This window comes from Eptatretus burgeri, unplaced genomic scaffold, assembly GCF_056783735.1.
Source record: "Eptatretus burgeri isolate ZD-2024b unplaced genomic scaffold, Ebu_testis_v1 Ebu_testis_scaffold_3158, whole genome shotgun sequence".
In the NCBI taxonomy this organism is placed as follows: Eukaryota; Metazoa; Chordata; class Myxini; order Myxiniformes; family Myxinidae; genus Eptatretus; species Eptatretus burgeri.
Window position 1 is genome coordinate 317,829 of NW_028225106.1, and position 14,210 is coordinate 332,038.

General features: G+C 46.5%; 2 protein-coding genes across 4 annotated transcripts in view; one reads left to right on the plus strand and one right to left on the minus strand.

The window, feature by feature from the left end:
• Positions 1–14,210, minus strand: part of LOC147006644 (uncharacterized) — a 205,073-nt gene that overhangs the window by 54,855 nt on the left and 136,008 nt on the right. The window lies entirely within an intron of this gene.
• Positions 7,067–14,035, plus strand: LOC147006648 (uncharacterized). Of its 2 annotated transcripts, none has more exons than XM_085868277.1 (3): positions 7,067–7,433; positions 7,607–7,747; positions 10,925–14,035. In XM_085868277.1, exons 1-3 carry the CDS (start codon positions 7,412–7,414, stop codon positions 12,373–12,375), a joined length of 1,614 nt encoding a protein of 537 aa, XP_085724403.1. In that variant the 5' UTR covers positions 7,067–7,411; the 3' UTR covers positions 12,376–14,035. The 2 variants fall into 2 exon arrangements, with proteins under 2 accessions (XP_085724403.1, XP_085724401.1); XM_085868275.1 differs by having other exon boundaries at positions 7,067–7,375.

Below are 14,210 nucleotides of genomic sequence, written 5' to 3' on the forward strand. Positions count from 1 at the left end.
AGCTCATTAATATGCAAATTAGCAGTCGCCATTATCAAAATAACAATTTTTCTTCATATCTCCAGAAGTAAGCATCCAAACAGCCTGGTTGAAGTGTCCAAACCCATGTTTTTAGGGTCACTGGTCATGATAAACCCACTTACAATTTGACAACATTGAAATTTAGCTCATTAATATGCAAATTAGCATAACCCTACCCCCTGAATTTGTCCGTGCCGATCGGCGTTTTGGCAGTACAGTTATGAAAAAACAACAAAACTGTTTGAAAATAACTTGTGCAGAGCCGTTTATCCCCAGTACAGTTGTGAAGAAATGGCTGACCTCAGAAGATCAACAGCATTAACTGTTTCTGATCAAGTAAGTTGAGGCTTGCAATGAAATGAAAGAAACATGGGGAACTGAGTTTTAAGTAAGAGTAACGTCTTCTGATACAGTAGAATGATGGATATTATTTGCAAGCTGTGTATTTTATTGATTTTTAAAAGTACACAGGGTGGAACCTATTTCCTGAGAATTTTTTTTCAAATACGAACAAAGAAATTAAATGTTTACTGATGTTTATAATTACCTCTGTTGTTACAGGTTGAGGCTCCATCACCATGGGAGACTGTTTCTTCAGTCCCTACGATGCAACCAAAGCTGGAAAACCTCTGGAAACAGTTGATCCAGACAGAGTGCGAAGTTTCATCCGGTCAAGCAAAGCAAGACAAGATGGTATACATGAAGAGCTTGAGCAGACATTACAGGAAGACGAATCTATCGAGCTCAAATGCCATAGAGACTGGGTGTCAACGTACACATCACGCTCACACATAGAAAGACACTTGAAACGAATGAGTTTGGAAGATGCCTCAACAAGCAAAAGAAGCCGCCGTTAAAAGACGACGGTATTTGACTTTAAACAACATTGCATTTTTTTGCGGAGAAAAGTGCATCATGGACTTTGATAAGAAGAATCCTAATCGTTGGCGGTGAGTTCTCCTTTGTAGGACTGCAGATCGTGTTGATCAGACAACTTTCAAACAAACTATTCTTGATGTTATCGATTCCCGCCAGGATGAAGAAGGACGCCAGGTCAAGATATGATTAATGGGCGCAATCAGCGATCTTCATGCTGCTGATGCGAATATCACGATGACTGCAGAAAGTCCTTCATGGCACCCCGTTCTGTTGCAGCAGCAGCAGCACAGAGTGGCAGAGAAACTCGGGACATTGAGCCAGCTGTCAGTTCTACCATCCTATCGATGAAAAACGACATGTTGCGCATCTGGAATTCAGTAGAAGTCTACAATATGTACAAGGATCATGGAGGAAAGCGATACTCTTGACGAACCCTGTTATCCAAATTGTTGGATATACTTGGCTCTGAGCTTCTGGTTCTGTCTGGTGAAAGTGTCACAACTTTAATCTTGTTTTGCAGCAGAGCGTCTAATGCGATCAACTTAGTCGCATCAGATGAAGATGACGCCATTGATGTAGCCATAGAACGAATTGCCAAGAAGGTTGCACAGGAATCGAAGCAGTTGTCGTCCGACCCCAGTTCCAATCAGACTATAATTAATATAGATATTGCTAATGAAGCAGTGAGTTCAACCCTTCAATTGCGACTCTCCAAAATATCAGCTAAACTGGACTGCACACTTCCAGGAGCTCTGATGGGAAACATCACAACGAATATGATCACCAATCGACCAACTACACTCCAAATAGCACTGGAAACGTGATGAGGCAACAAGATCATTACTTCCAATTATGCTGCCGCCCAACGTCGCTCTTGCACCACCAGATATCTTGGAGCTAATACGATGTTCCTCCAACAAGCAATGCTGCACAGCAGCCAAGTTACCATGCACAGTTTTCTGTACGTGCCATGGAGATACTGGCTGCAGGAATGAGCGCACCAAGACAGCTGCTGCATTTGCCCTTGATGACTTTGACACTGAATGAGACACCAAGCACTGAAGTCGCCTTCATCAGGTTAACAAAGCTGTTGTGTAGATGAACATTTGATTTACACAGGAATGTCTTCTTTTGTTCATGTTGTTCGCTGCTTTTATTGCATACTGTCGAATTGTTGAAACTCTATGAATCATAAAGTGATCTATATTCACAAAGACTGAAGTGTTTTTTTTTTCCCCCCAGAGGGGGGTACCGGTTTTGTTCCCCCCAGAGGGGGGTACCGGTTAGCAAACCCCTTTGTTCCCCCCAGAGGGGGGTACCGGTTAGCAAACCCCTTTGTTCCCCCCAGAGGGGGGTACCGGTTAGCAAACCCCTTTGTTCCCCCCAGAGGGGGGTACCGGTTAGCAAACCCCTTTGTTCCCCCCAGAGGGGGGTACCGGTTAGCAAACCCCTTTGTTCCCCCCAGAGGGGGGTACCGGTTAGCAAACCCCTTTGTTCCCCCCAGAGGGGGGTACCGGTTAGCAAACCCCTTTGTTCCCCCCGGAGGGGGGTACCGGTTAGCAAACCCCTTTGTTCCCCCCGGAGGGGGGTACCGGTTAGCAAACCCCTTTGTTCCCCCCGGAGGGGGGTACCGGTTAGCAAACCCCTTTGTTCCCCCCGGAGGGGGGTACCGGTTAGCAAACCCCTTTGTTCCCCCCGGAGGGGGGTACCGGTTAGCAAACCCCTTTGTTCCCCCCGGAGGGGGGTACCGGTTAGCAAACCCCTTTGTTCCCCCCGGAGGGGGGTACCGGTTAGCAAACCACTTTGTTCCCCCCGGAGGGGGGTACCGGTTAGCAAACCACTTTGTTCCCCCCAGAGGGGGGTACCGGTTAGCAAACCCCTTTGTTCCTCCCAGAGGGGGGTACCGGTTAGCAAACCCCTTTGTTCCCCCCAGAGGGGGGTACCGGTTAGCAAACCCCTTTGTTCCCCCCAGAGGGGGGTACCGGTTAGCAAACCACTTTGTTCCCCCCAGAGGGGGGTACCGGTTAGCAAACCACTTTGTTCCCCCCAGAGGGGGGTACCGGTTAGCAAACCACTTTGTTCCCCCCAGAGGGGGGTACCGGTTAGCAAACCACTTTGTTCCCCCCAAGGTGGGGTCTGCGTACCAAACCCCTTTTTCTCTTTGGGTTTGTTGATCCACGTGGAGAACAACCGACACCCCATTCCAAAGATATGGTCATGAAGTGGATCGCAGACACTTCCACTCACGAAACAGTTGTTTACAGTATTAACCATAGAGTATCCGGATGGTCTTAAATACTGAGCACCTCGAGGCATCCTCACATTGATGGTGCCTGTTGAGAATGACTTTAATGAACATTTAAATATATGTATTCTGACTTTTGCTTTAAACTTTCGAAAAGTTAACGTTACTATTGAAAGGTTATCCTTTTTAAAGCTTCGTTATTTCGGAAATGCACTGTATGCTCGCCATCAAGGAGGTGCCTCCATTACGTGTCTCGCTATTGGCTACGTCCAGGTCACGTGATTTCGTGTCTCGCTATTGGCTACGTCCAGGTCACGTGATTTCGTGTCTCGCTATTGGCTACGTCCAGGTCACGTGACGAAATACTTTGAATTCCGGGCCTCGTCGGTGCACTCACAAGATTTGTGAACTCGTCTATTCTCCTTTTAAGGACCACAAGGGGACAATGCGAGTCCATTCAGACATTCAGGCCGACGAAATCGACGAGACGGATCATTGTATGCAGGAGTCAGCCATTGTCAAGTTCACCGGCCTCGATAACCGGTGATCGTTCATCATAACCTGCGTGAGGTCACGCGTTGGAAAAGGTCACACTGGTTATAATCTCTGAGTGTGCTTCACCTTGAGTGTGCACGTCGAACGGACGTGGAATTCACACGTCGGGCGTCATTTACATATTACATACAATTCCTCATCACGATGTATCGTATACAATCTGTGGAGTTAGTCAATGACTTTTCGCGGCTCACAAGATCAGATCGCACGTCCTGACTCGTCTCGGATCGAATCAGTAAACGATTTATATAATTATATCCTCAGCTTTGTAGTTCCTCATGAGTGTTCCACGTCATCCGTGGGACGTTAAAGCCGGTGTCGTGACGTTAAAGTCGTCGGAGTGACGTATGTCCGGGGAGAAATTAATTCATTCGAGGAAAAAAAAAATTAAGTCTTTCACGAACCGGTTGGCCATGCCTGACGTTCGAATGAAGGTGGTCCAGTGATTTGGAATTTGTTCACTGCAGCAATAACTCACCCGTTGTTTGCGATAAGGACACAATGGGATCTTCAACGTCCACCACCTGATGCGATAATGCTAGCAGACGGTACATCCGGCTTAACCATCCCATCAAAAAGGCAGCGGACACATTTATGCCTCACCTGCATGTCAAACACCTGGATCACATTTATAGGTTGGTCAGGATTCAAACCCAGCCTCAACAGCTCCGAGGTGAGGGTGGGATTCCTCGAGGCTGTTTTGTCAGCCCAACGACACATTGGTATAAAAAATACTGTCGATGTAATATTGCACTGAATTTGCACGAACCGCAGGTCATGCTGTTTGTGAGTTTTTGAATATGTTGTGTATTTTGTGCAGAAAAACATCTTTGGTCCACAAGTGCCAACAAACCAATATCCAGATTCACCGCATGGCACAGATATCAAAAGCATTGATTCTTCCTCGTTTCATGAAGCGCCCGCGGTCTCGTCCTCACATCTCCGTGCTTCAAACGCGTGTCTTCATGGACTCCCTATTTATCAGAGACCCCGCTTCCTCTGCAGCGTCGCTTGTGCATCACCTTCTCGAGCACCAGCATCACAGCAGCCTGAACTGCTGAGCCTGCTGCAGGTGGAGACCACGGTCCATTTCGAGGGCTTCCATCCAAACAACATACTGTTCCGGTTGTGGAGGGAGATGGAGGAATTTCAGAGGAAAATTTGGATTGAATAGAATTGTCTGTGGACGTGAAGGAGACATCTTGATGTAATTAAGTCGGGAAACTGTGAGCTTCAGTGTTATGTTTCACCACACGGGGGTTGGGGGTGAGTGGTGCGGTGTTAGTTCGATAGGGATTAAGGCTAAGTTCTCCAGTATGTGATTACCCCCCTGTGACTTTTTCCTGTTTCTTTGCATCATAAACCAGCAATGGACCATTACAACCGAGCTGCATGACCAAGTAAAAAGAAGCCCCGCCTCTAAGGGTGACGTCGGGTGAAGTTCCGCCGCCGAGGGTGATGATGGGCTTGATGTCAGAGGAGGGCAGAGAAGGCAGGTGGTCAGAGAGGACGGGGAAGTAGCTCATAGCAACGAGGAACACGTGAGTGTGGAGTGAGGGACACACGTGGTCAAGGAATAACGTAGCTCGGAGATGACCTGTAGGAACCGGACTTTACGGCTGGCTTTCCTTCGATGCAGGAAGAAGACGGCACGATTCTCATATTCGTGCTGAGTCGATTTGGCTGGCGTACTGGGCAAGACGTTGCCCATTGACTCTCGACTGACGTGTGGGACGGACCTCGGAACCTCGTGTATCTCACCGAATAGGGCGGCACCATTTTGCAAAGAGTGTATTGGCAGGCGCGACAGAAAAAGAAGCTTCACGACGGTCGATGAGCCTTGGTGTTGAACACCGCTCACGAATTGCCTGACCTATGTTTGTCCCGCCCGAGAGAGCCACTTGGCGCCATTTTGCGCATGTCTACACGTGCAAATACAAGCCCCTCGATTCCACACTCCACAAAGACCATCTCTGGACCAAGCTAAGTGCCAGAATAAAGGAAGGATTTTCTTTTATTTTATTTCCCCTTGTCTGCATTTAAGTCTGTGTGTCGAGGCGCCTCAATTTAGGCTTGAGGTTTAAATTTCCTCACGTATTATTATATTCTGATTATTGTTTCTTGTAAATATTTCTATTATCATCAAATTCCCGTGTATTATTTACCTTGCTGTGTCCGTGTATTTGTCGTGGGTTTTGAGTATAAACCCCCCTGTGCATCCATCTGTGCTCCCGTCGCACCGCCATTGCGCCCTGCCACTCACACGTGCGTTATAATATCCGAGGATCAACGTGTCCGCCCCCAAAGAAGAACCGCTCGGCGGTTCGGAGGGAAGGTATTATGTATGAAGGAAGTGAACCGAGTTTCGAGCTGGTTGATAAGCAGAGAGTAAAAGTTTCCCCCGTCCCGAGCGGGGGGCCCCCAGCGACAAATTCCCCTCCCAGAGGACATTGCAATTCTCCAATAATCGCAGATCGGCTTGGCCAATGCCATCTGAGATGAAGCAGATCGTGGGAAATGATGAAAGTGATGTTTAACCAACAGATGGATGAAATTAGAGGAAATATGAAACAAATGATGGATGACGTGAAAGCAATCGGCCATGGGCTCAGGCCCGATGTGCAAACAATGAGCAGTGAGGTGAAGGTTGAGGAAGAGGTCTTGCTGGTGGAGGTAAAATCTCAGTCGAAGGTAATCAGTACACGGATAATCGCTGCACGTACGGACCCATGCAAAAAGAGTGTGTCTGTACGCGAAGGAATCAGGGAGGAAATGAAGGAACAAGGGAAAGAATCGAAGGGACAAATTAATGGAATGGAGAGCGACATGAAGGGAATGAGTGAACGGCATTAATTGATGGAATAGTGGGAAAGAATGAATGAATGGAAAGCGAAATTGATGAACGAAGGAATTAAATTTTTTTTGTTTCCTCATCTCATCCACAACTTTTTGAGATATCATGCTGGACATAGTTTTTGGCCCCCATCTCTCAATGATGAAGAATGACTTTTAAAATTCTCGAATCCGGATTCGGATCTTCACCGAAGTCGAATCAATTAGTCTTTATCTCATGCGCAACCTGTCCACAAAATTTCATCCGGATCCGTCCGCAACTTTTTGAGATACCATGCAATATCGTTTTGTTTTTTAGCCCCATCTCTCAATGACGAAGAATCAGTTTAAAAATTAAATAATTCTCGCGTCCACATCTGGATTCGGATCTTCACCAAAATCGAACCAATTCTTCCTCGTGGCACTCCCAACCCGTCCACCAAGTTTCATCCGAATCCGTCCACAACTTTTTTGAGATATTCCAAAATAGCGTTTGAGGTTTGAATCACGTGACTATCCGAAGGCCTTCCTGCACGACCGGAAGTTGACTCGTTTCGGGAACTCCCGAGGGATTGGCGTGAACATCTGTTTGTCCCTCTCTGTCCACGTCCCGGCGGTTCCGTCCCTGCGCGGGTTTCGAACCGTGCACATTGTAACTTGTTAAATGCCTTGATGAAACATCCAGACAGCGAGGCCAGACGCGTGACGTCATCTGTCCCTCTCGAGTATCCCGACGCATGACGTCATCAGGAAACACGTTCTTGTGGAAGGAACAGCCGCAACGTCCTCTCCGGTCTCTGTTCAAGCGAAAACTTTTGATGAGGAGTATCTGGGAGCCGAGAGGTTCGTGCTTTGTTTCTGTTCCCTCCTATCAAGTGCATGTTTGGGTTTATTTCAAACGGTGAGTCGAGACGTTGAGAGTTTCCCGCCTTTTTCTTCGTCGTCATCGCCATCACTCGTCCGAACTCACACTCGTTCTCCACCCTGTAGTTTCAGCCCTTTCGACGAGGGACGGTTGTTTTATTGTTTTATTTTTAGACGGAAATTATTTTTTTGCAAAACACCTGTTCTCAGGTTTCATAAACACCTGTTCTCGAACGATGCAGCCATCGGACCGTCGCCCACCACCCTTCAAGCATCCACCACCCAACGCACCACGTCCATCACGGCATGACCACTCAATGAGCCGAAATGATCCTCCACCCTCCTCTTCAGGTGCAGCACAGGAACACCACCAGGGGTCGATTCATTCTCATAATGGTCATCAGAAGGCAACTATTTGGACCAAAAAGGGTCTCAAGTTGTGTGTGCTTGTTTGTGTGTGTGTGTGTGTAAAACACTGAAAACGGTAAAAAAAAATTACTGTTGAGAAAACATTCAAACACATACTTTTAAAAACGATTTCTTCATTTGAACTTGAGAGTTCACAGAACACGGCACCCCGTGCAGTGTTTGAGCGCACACTCAATTTTAATTAAATAATGAGCACACTCGTACGTCGTGCTGGGTGAATCAGATTGTGCCACCCACGAGTATTCTCGGATTAAATTTGCTGCCGTGCCGGATAACGCGACGATCTGCTGACAGTTCGGTGAACATGAATCCATGTAATCATCACCATCATCATCCTCACTCTCCATGAGTTTCACCTTTTCATCTGCATCCAAACGTACCATTTTGAAGCGTAATGACGAGTCGCAAAAAAGTGAAACCACGTGGTACCCATCACATGATGTACCATCAGCAGTGATGTAATACCAACGTCACGTGATAAAAAAATAGTCCCATCAGATAGCTGGTACCAGGTATATACGGATTTGAAAATCTTCTCCCACTGCCTGCTTCGAGTTTTCTCGCAAGGTGGGGTTTCCCCAGAAATGGATAAGACACGAACTTCGATTTGCTCTTCGAAGGGTAAAATTTGTCAATAAAGTACACGCACTCACATACTTGGCTTGTAAATGGGAGTGGTGTAAACGATAAGAGTTGGCAGTCAACGTGTTAAAGATGGCTTAAAAAAAATATCTGGAAGTTCAGCACAACCGAAGCAATCTGAATCACCACCCTAATACACTGTAATTAGACTACGTTGAGTCGCAGTTCAGGAGATGGAGGCATTGTTGATCACCGCGGATGTGCGAATCCATTTGGCAGCTTCTTCTTCACCGCCTATAATGGACTATCTCACGTACCGTGCCCTCGAATGCTTTGTATCGATATATTGCATGGTTCTTGGAAGCATTATGAAGCCAATTTGCGTTATACATTGTTGAAATATATAATTCCACTTAAGCAAGTAAAAAAGACATAAAATGTCAAAGCTCCCGTTTGTTTTAGTAATTTTTCTGTCCGGAGTTAAAGGGCAAGCCCATAGTTGCGTACAACTAAAATGGCCGCCAGTCCACCAGTCGGCCATCTTTGATCGGATCGCAAACTAAAGTGAGGGGCACGTGTATGCCATCATACACTGTGCTTGTGCCAAGTTTGAACAAAATTGGACCATGAATGTCTGAGAAATGGTTGGGGACACGTTTAAGGAACAAAATGGCCGCCGGTCGGCCATCTTGGATATGATGTCGAAAACAAATGACGTGCACATTGAAGTCATCATTCCTTATCTGTGTGCCCAGTTTGAACATGCGAAATGCATGTCCGAGAAAGGGTTGAGGTTCCTCAACAGCCGATTAGTTGTGCAGGCCAAATCTGCCGATTAGTTGTGCAGGCCTAATCAGCCGATTAGTTGTGCAGGCCTAATCAGCCGATTAGTTGTGCAGGCCTAATCAGCCGATTAGTTGTGCGCCCCTCAACAGCCAATTAGTTGTGCAGGCCTAATCAGCCGATTAGTTGTGCAGGCCTAATCAGACAATTAGTTGTGCGCCCCTCAACAGCCGATTAGTTGGACAGGCCTAATCAGCCGATTAGTTGGACAGGCCTAATCAGCCGATTAGTTGTACATGCCTAATCAGCCGATTAGTTGAGCGTGCCTAACCAGCCGATTAGTTGTGTGGACCCAAACAGCCTATTAATTATTTTGTGTGCCGAAGTTATGATTCAATGCCTTTTAAACATTTATTTTGTTCAGTGCGTTTCCCTTGCGTCGCTCAATTTTTTGTTTGTGTGTTCTGACGACGGCAACAATGTCGGGAAAGAAAAGAGAGGACAATTTTCATTTGAACAACTAAATCGAAGTACGATAATCAAGGCTCACCAAGGAACAATCCAAGACGGGAGAAGCCGGCCAAATTTGATATTGTCATACCTCTCTATGGGACGCATCTATCCTCGAAAGTCTCAATGCATGTGTGTGACCTACCCTATTCCTGTCCCCTTCTGGCTCCTCTTGAGCTAATTCAAGCACTCCTAACACATCCATGTTCACCGTCCCATGGAAACTACCAATGATAAGCCATGCATTGCTTGCCTCAAGGCCTCAAACGCACTCTTAAACATGCCCTCACTTAAAAGCTTGCATTTTGGTTTTTTACACGCATTAGATAATCACTCTTCGGCGATTGGTGATTAACTTTGAACGGGTGATCATCGTGCGATTAGCGATTCCACATGCGTCTAACTCTTAAACGCCTTCCGTAATTTCGGCCCACCGAGTTTCCTGTTTGCAATGATTTTCAGTTTTGTTCGAGGCAGACAGAGTTTTAAAAACAATCGCATTTCCTGCTCGTTATACCCGGCAGCTAGAGCTCCCCCTTGTGTCAATTCAGCATCTGCACCGCTTGAAAATTATCTCGCGCCTCTCCATGCTCGTGCAATCGGGATGAATTTACGAAAGACTCATCTTCCGATTCATGTTCCGATTCGCGTTCAAAATATGACGTTCGAGTTAAATCAGCTGTTCCGGACGTGAAGCAATTGCTGAATCCCGTTTTTCGCTTCGCGTGTGTCGGGTAATGATGGATCGATTTAGTGGGAAGCGTCGTGGATGTGCTGAGTAATGTCGTGTGATGTGCAAGGTGAGGTTTGTACAATTTACTGGTGATACGAGGTCTCCATTCAAAGCGAACTGTCTTTCGGGAATCGCTCAGCCAAATTTGGAAGGGCAACTTCGTTGCGGCGGGACGGATTTTTAACTGCCGTCGCGTCCACAAGTTAAGGGCGAAAGATGGGACAGATTTGACCCATTCCCACCGGCGGTCATGTCGTCTTTCGAGACCCAGTGACCGGTCCAATAGAAAAATGTGGATAATGAAAAAGGGGTGAGAGGGGTGAATTGGAAAGAGAGGCACGGTTGAAGCATGATACAAATATATAAATGTGGAAAAACCGGATAGGAAGCAAAATTATTTGTATCCAGGTGACGGATTTGTCCTGAACCCCTCATGCTTATCTAATGCTTCCATCGTTACATCAGTTAAAATTAGGTGTGTCATCCCACAGGAAGAGGAATCCTCGATCGTCCTTCACAAGTTACTTCTGGTCTTGCTGGTCCATCTCGCGGTGCTACTGGCTCTTCAGCACAGGACGTGGGATGGCGCGGTGCAACATCGTCCATCTTTACAGGTCCATTACGGCAGTTAGAAAAACCACGCTCAGTGGACCAAGGTAATAAAGATCACTTCCAGAATTATACGGATCGTCAGGCAGGTAATATTGGTCCATCTCGCGGTGCTACTGGCTCTTCAGCACAAGACGTGGGATGGCGCGGTGCAACATCGTCCATCTTTACAGGTCCATTACGGCAGTTAGAAAAACCATGCTCAGTGGAACAAGGTAATAGAGATCACTTCCGGAATAATACGGATCGTCAGGCAGGTAATATGGGTCCATCTCGCGGTGCTACTGGCTCTTCAGCACAAGACGTGGGATGGCGCGGTGCAACATCGTCCATCTTTACAGGTCCATTACGGTGGTTAGAAAAACCATGCTCAGTGGACCAAGGTAATAAAGATCACTTCCAGAATTATACGGATCGTCAGGCAGGTAATATGGGTCCATCTCGCAGTGCTACTGGCTCTTCAGCACAAGACGTGGGATGGCGCGGTGCAACATCGTCCATCTTTACAGGTCCATTACGGCAGTTAGAAAAACCATGCTCAGTGGACCAAGGTAATAAAGATCACTTCCGGAATTATACGGATCGTCAGGCAGGTAATATGGGTCCATGTCGCGGTGCTACTGGCTCTTCAGCACAAGACGTGGGAGGGCGCGGTGCAACATCGTCCATCTTTACAGGTCCATTACGGTGGTTAGAAAAACCATGCTCAGTGGACCAAGGTAATAAAGATCACTTCCGGAATTATACGGATCGTCAGGCAGGTAATATGGGTCCATGTCGCGGTGCTACTGGCTCTTCAGCACAAGACGTGGGAGGGCGCGGTGCAACATCGTCAATCTTTACAGGTCCATTACGGTGGTTAGAAAAACCATGCTCAGTGGAACAAGGTAACAGAGATCGCTTCCGTAATAATACGAATCGTCAGGCAGGTAATATGGGTCCAGCTCGCGGTGCTACTGGCTCTTCAGCACAAGACGTGGGAGGGCGCGGTGCAACATCGTCCATCTTTACAGGTCCATTACGGTGGTTAGAAAAACCACACTCAGTGGACCAAGGTAATAAAGATCGCCAACTTGATGTCTTCAAGTCTTCAATGGGCATTGCCAATGTAATCGGCACGCGGATATCATGCGAGAGACCTCATGCCAGGTCAAATATAGGCCCGGGCTCGGAAGGTGGGATGTCTGGTGGCTTTCGTCAAGGTCGATCTCAACCATCTCCGAGCCCGAGAGGAATGACATCTCATCGATCTCCTCAATCTCATTTCCCTCAAAGATCTCCTCCTCCTCCTCCTCCTCTGTCTCCTTCTTCAGCTCATATAACCTGGGTATAACGAGGCACTCTCCTTCCTTGATAAGAATCATGTCTCTTGGGGTACGTGCACCGATCTCACCAAATCCAATTGTAACTCACCAAGGAGTGGTCCACCTGTCCTTCCCCCACGTGGACAACGAAGACGTTCTCCTCCGAAGGCTTTCGAGAAATCATGAAAACATATAAATAAAGGTTTCCTCATTATAAATAAATGTTGCTTTGCCTGATGATTGTTATTCTTGCTCCTCAAAATGGTGGAAAGGGAGAGCAGTTTGCCGAACCCAACACCCTCCCCACCTTCCAAATAAACATACATGTGTTGAAGTCTTCCTCTTCTTCTTCTTCTTCTTCTTCTTGTGTATGGCAGCATGGCTGCAGGGTAGCTATCATTAGCTGTGCCCCCTCAACCAGTGCACTGGTATTCATTTTGCCAACCTCAAAAGGATGAGACAGGCTTAGTCAACCCCACCTGGTGTTAATTCAGCAGCCAACAGGGCTCAAACTCAGGACCCTAAGATGCCAAGTCAGCCACCCCAACCACGAAGCCAACAACAGGCTTGTGTTGAAGTCAATCAGTTGCTGTAGTTTGTGCAGGCACGCTCAGTGCATTGGATCACACCGTTTGTGCGGAGTGGAACAACTTGGATAGCCGACCCCACAAAGGGGTGAGGCACAATATTATAATTAGTTGTTGGAAGTGACCTTGGGAAAGTTGAACCGTGCTGCCAACCTTGCCCAACTAGCAGATCATAACATATTGTTGCAGTTGTCAAGCTGGCCAAGTTCCCTTTTCCGAATCCTGTCAAACTATTGTCAAAGTGGCCACGCCGGTTTTAACGTAGCAAGCAGGGTCGCATGCCTGTTTACCACGCCACCGTACTTTGGTGGAATGCTTGAAGACCTCAAAACAGCCGTCAGGAGCTGCTTTTTTGACCTCCAACCTTCAACATGAAAGATGTCCAGAAGAACACGGAGAAAAATTCCAATTTGTGCAGAGAATAGAGGGAAGCATATAGATCAATTCTAACTGTGTGCATAGGGACTTTGTGACCACTCTGACAGTGTCACAGGACAGGCTGTCACACCTGGCCATCATCTCAATCGAGAAAGAGCGAGAACGAAGTCTGAAGTATGATGTCATTATTGACGAGTGTGGGGGAAAAATTTATATTAATGTATTTTAAATTGTAACAAATGGAGTTTCAGAAATATAACTTCTATGCTGCAAATTGAATTGGCTGTCATTTCTGGCCAAAAGACTTTTGCCCGAAATGATAAAAAATGTGTTGTTCTGAAGTAGAGTGACCGAGCTGATAAATGAACCTTTGCTTAGAAAATGTACGAAGTGGCTTTTGTCTAAAGAACACGTCTACGGTCTGGCTGAATATCCCCCAACCTCTCTCTCATGGAAGTATAAAATGTTTTGAAAGGCACATTTTCTCAGTACGAGCACGTGAGGAAGTATAGTTTCTCAGTGGCTTGTACTCCTTGGAACTGACCAAGTACCAAGTTAGAATAAAACTCTCTGATGTAATGTAGAAGTGGATTGAATCGGGTTGGTCTAACTGTTAACTAAAGTAAGAATAATATTGCAAACAAATGGGGATTTTTTTAAGTTCATTGTACAAGGGTGAGAAGTGTATGGTGTATAATTAGGAAATAAATTGTTTCACAAGGAAGGACTTGTGTGGACATCAGTTTTATCAGTGTCGATAGGGTTTTTTGTAGGATTTTATAATCAAATCGGACAAACGTTAAACTCTGTCTGAAGTCAAATAGGATTCCACAATCGGCCAGTTAGAATCCTTCAGGAGGACAACGATCACAACAAGGTGGGTTAAAAAAATCCACATC

Excerpts from the sequence above, each read along its gene's own strand:
- LOC147006648 (XM_085868275.1), top strand. The coding sequence starts at position 7,270 with ATGACGTCATCAGGAAACACGTTCTTGTGGAAGGAACAGCCGCAACGT. Across the intron at positions 7,376-7,606 it reads GAGTATCTGGGAGCCGAGAG|GTTTCATAAACACCTGTTCT; the intron begins GTTCGTGCTTTG and ends ACCTGTTCTCAG. Across the intron at positions 7,748-10,924 it reads TCCTCCACCCTCCTCTTCAG|GAAGAGGAATCCTCGATCGT; the intron begins GTGCAGCACAGG and ends GTCATCCCACAG.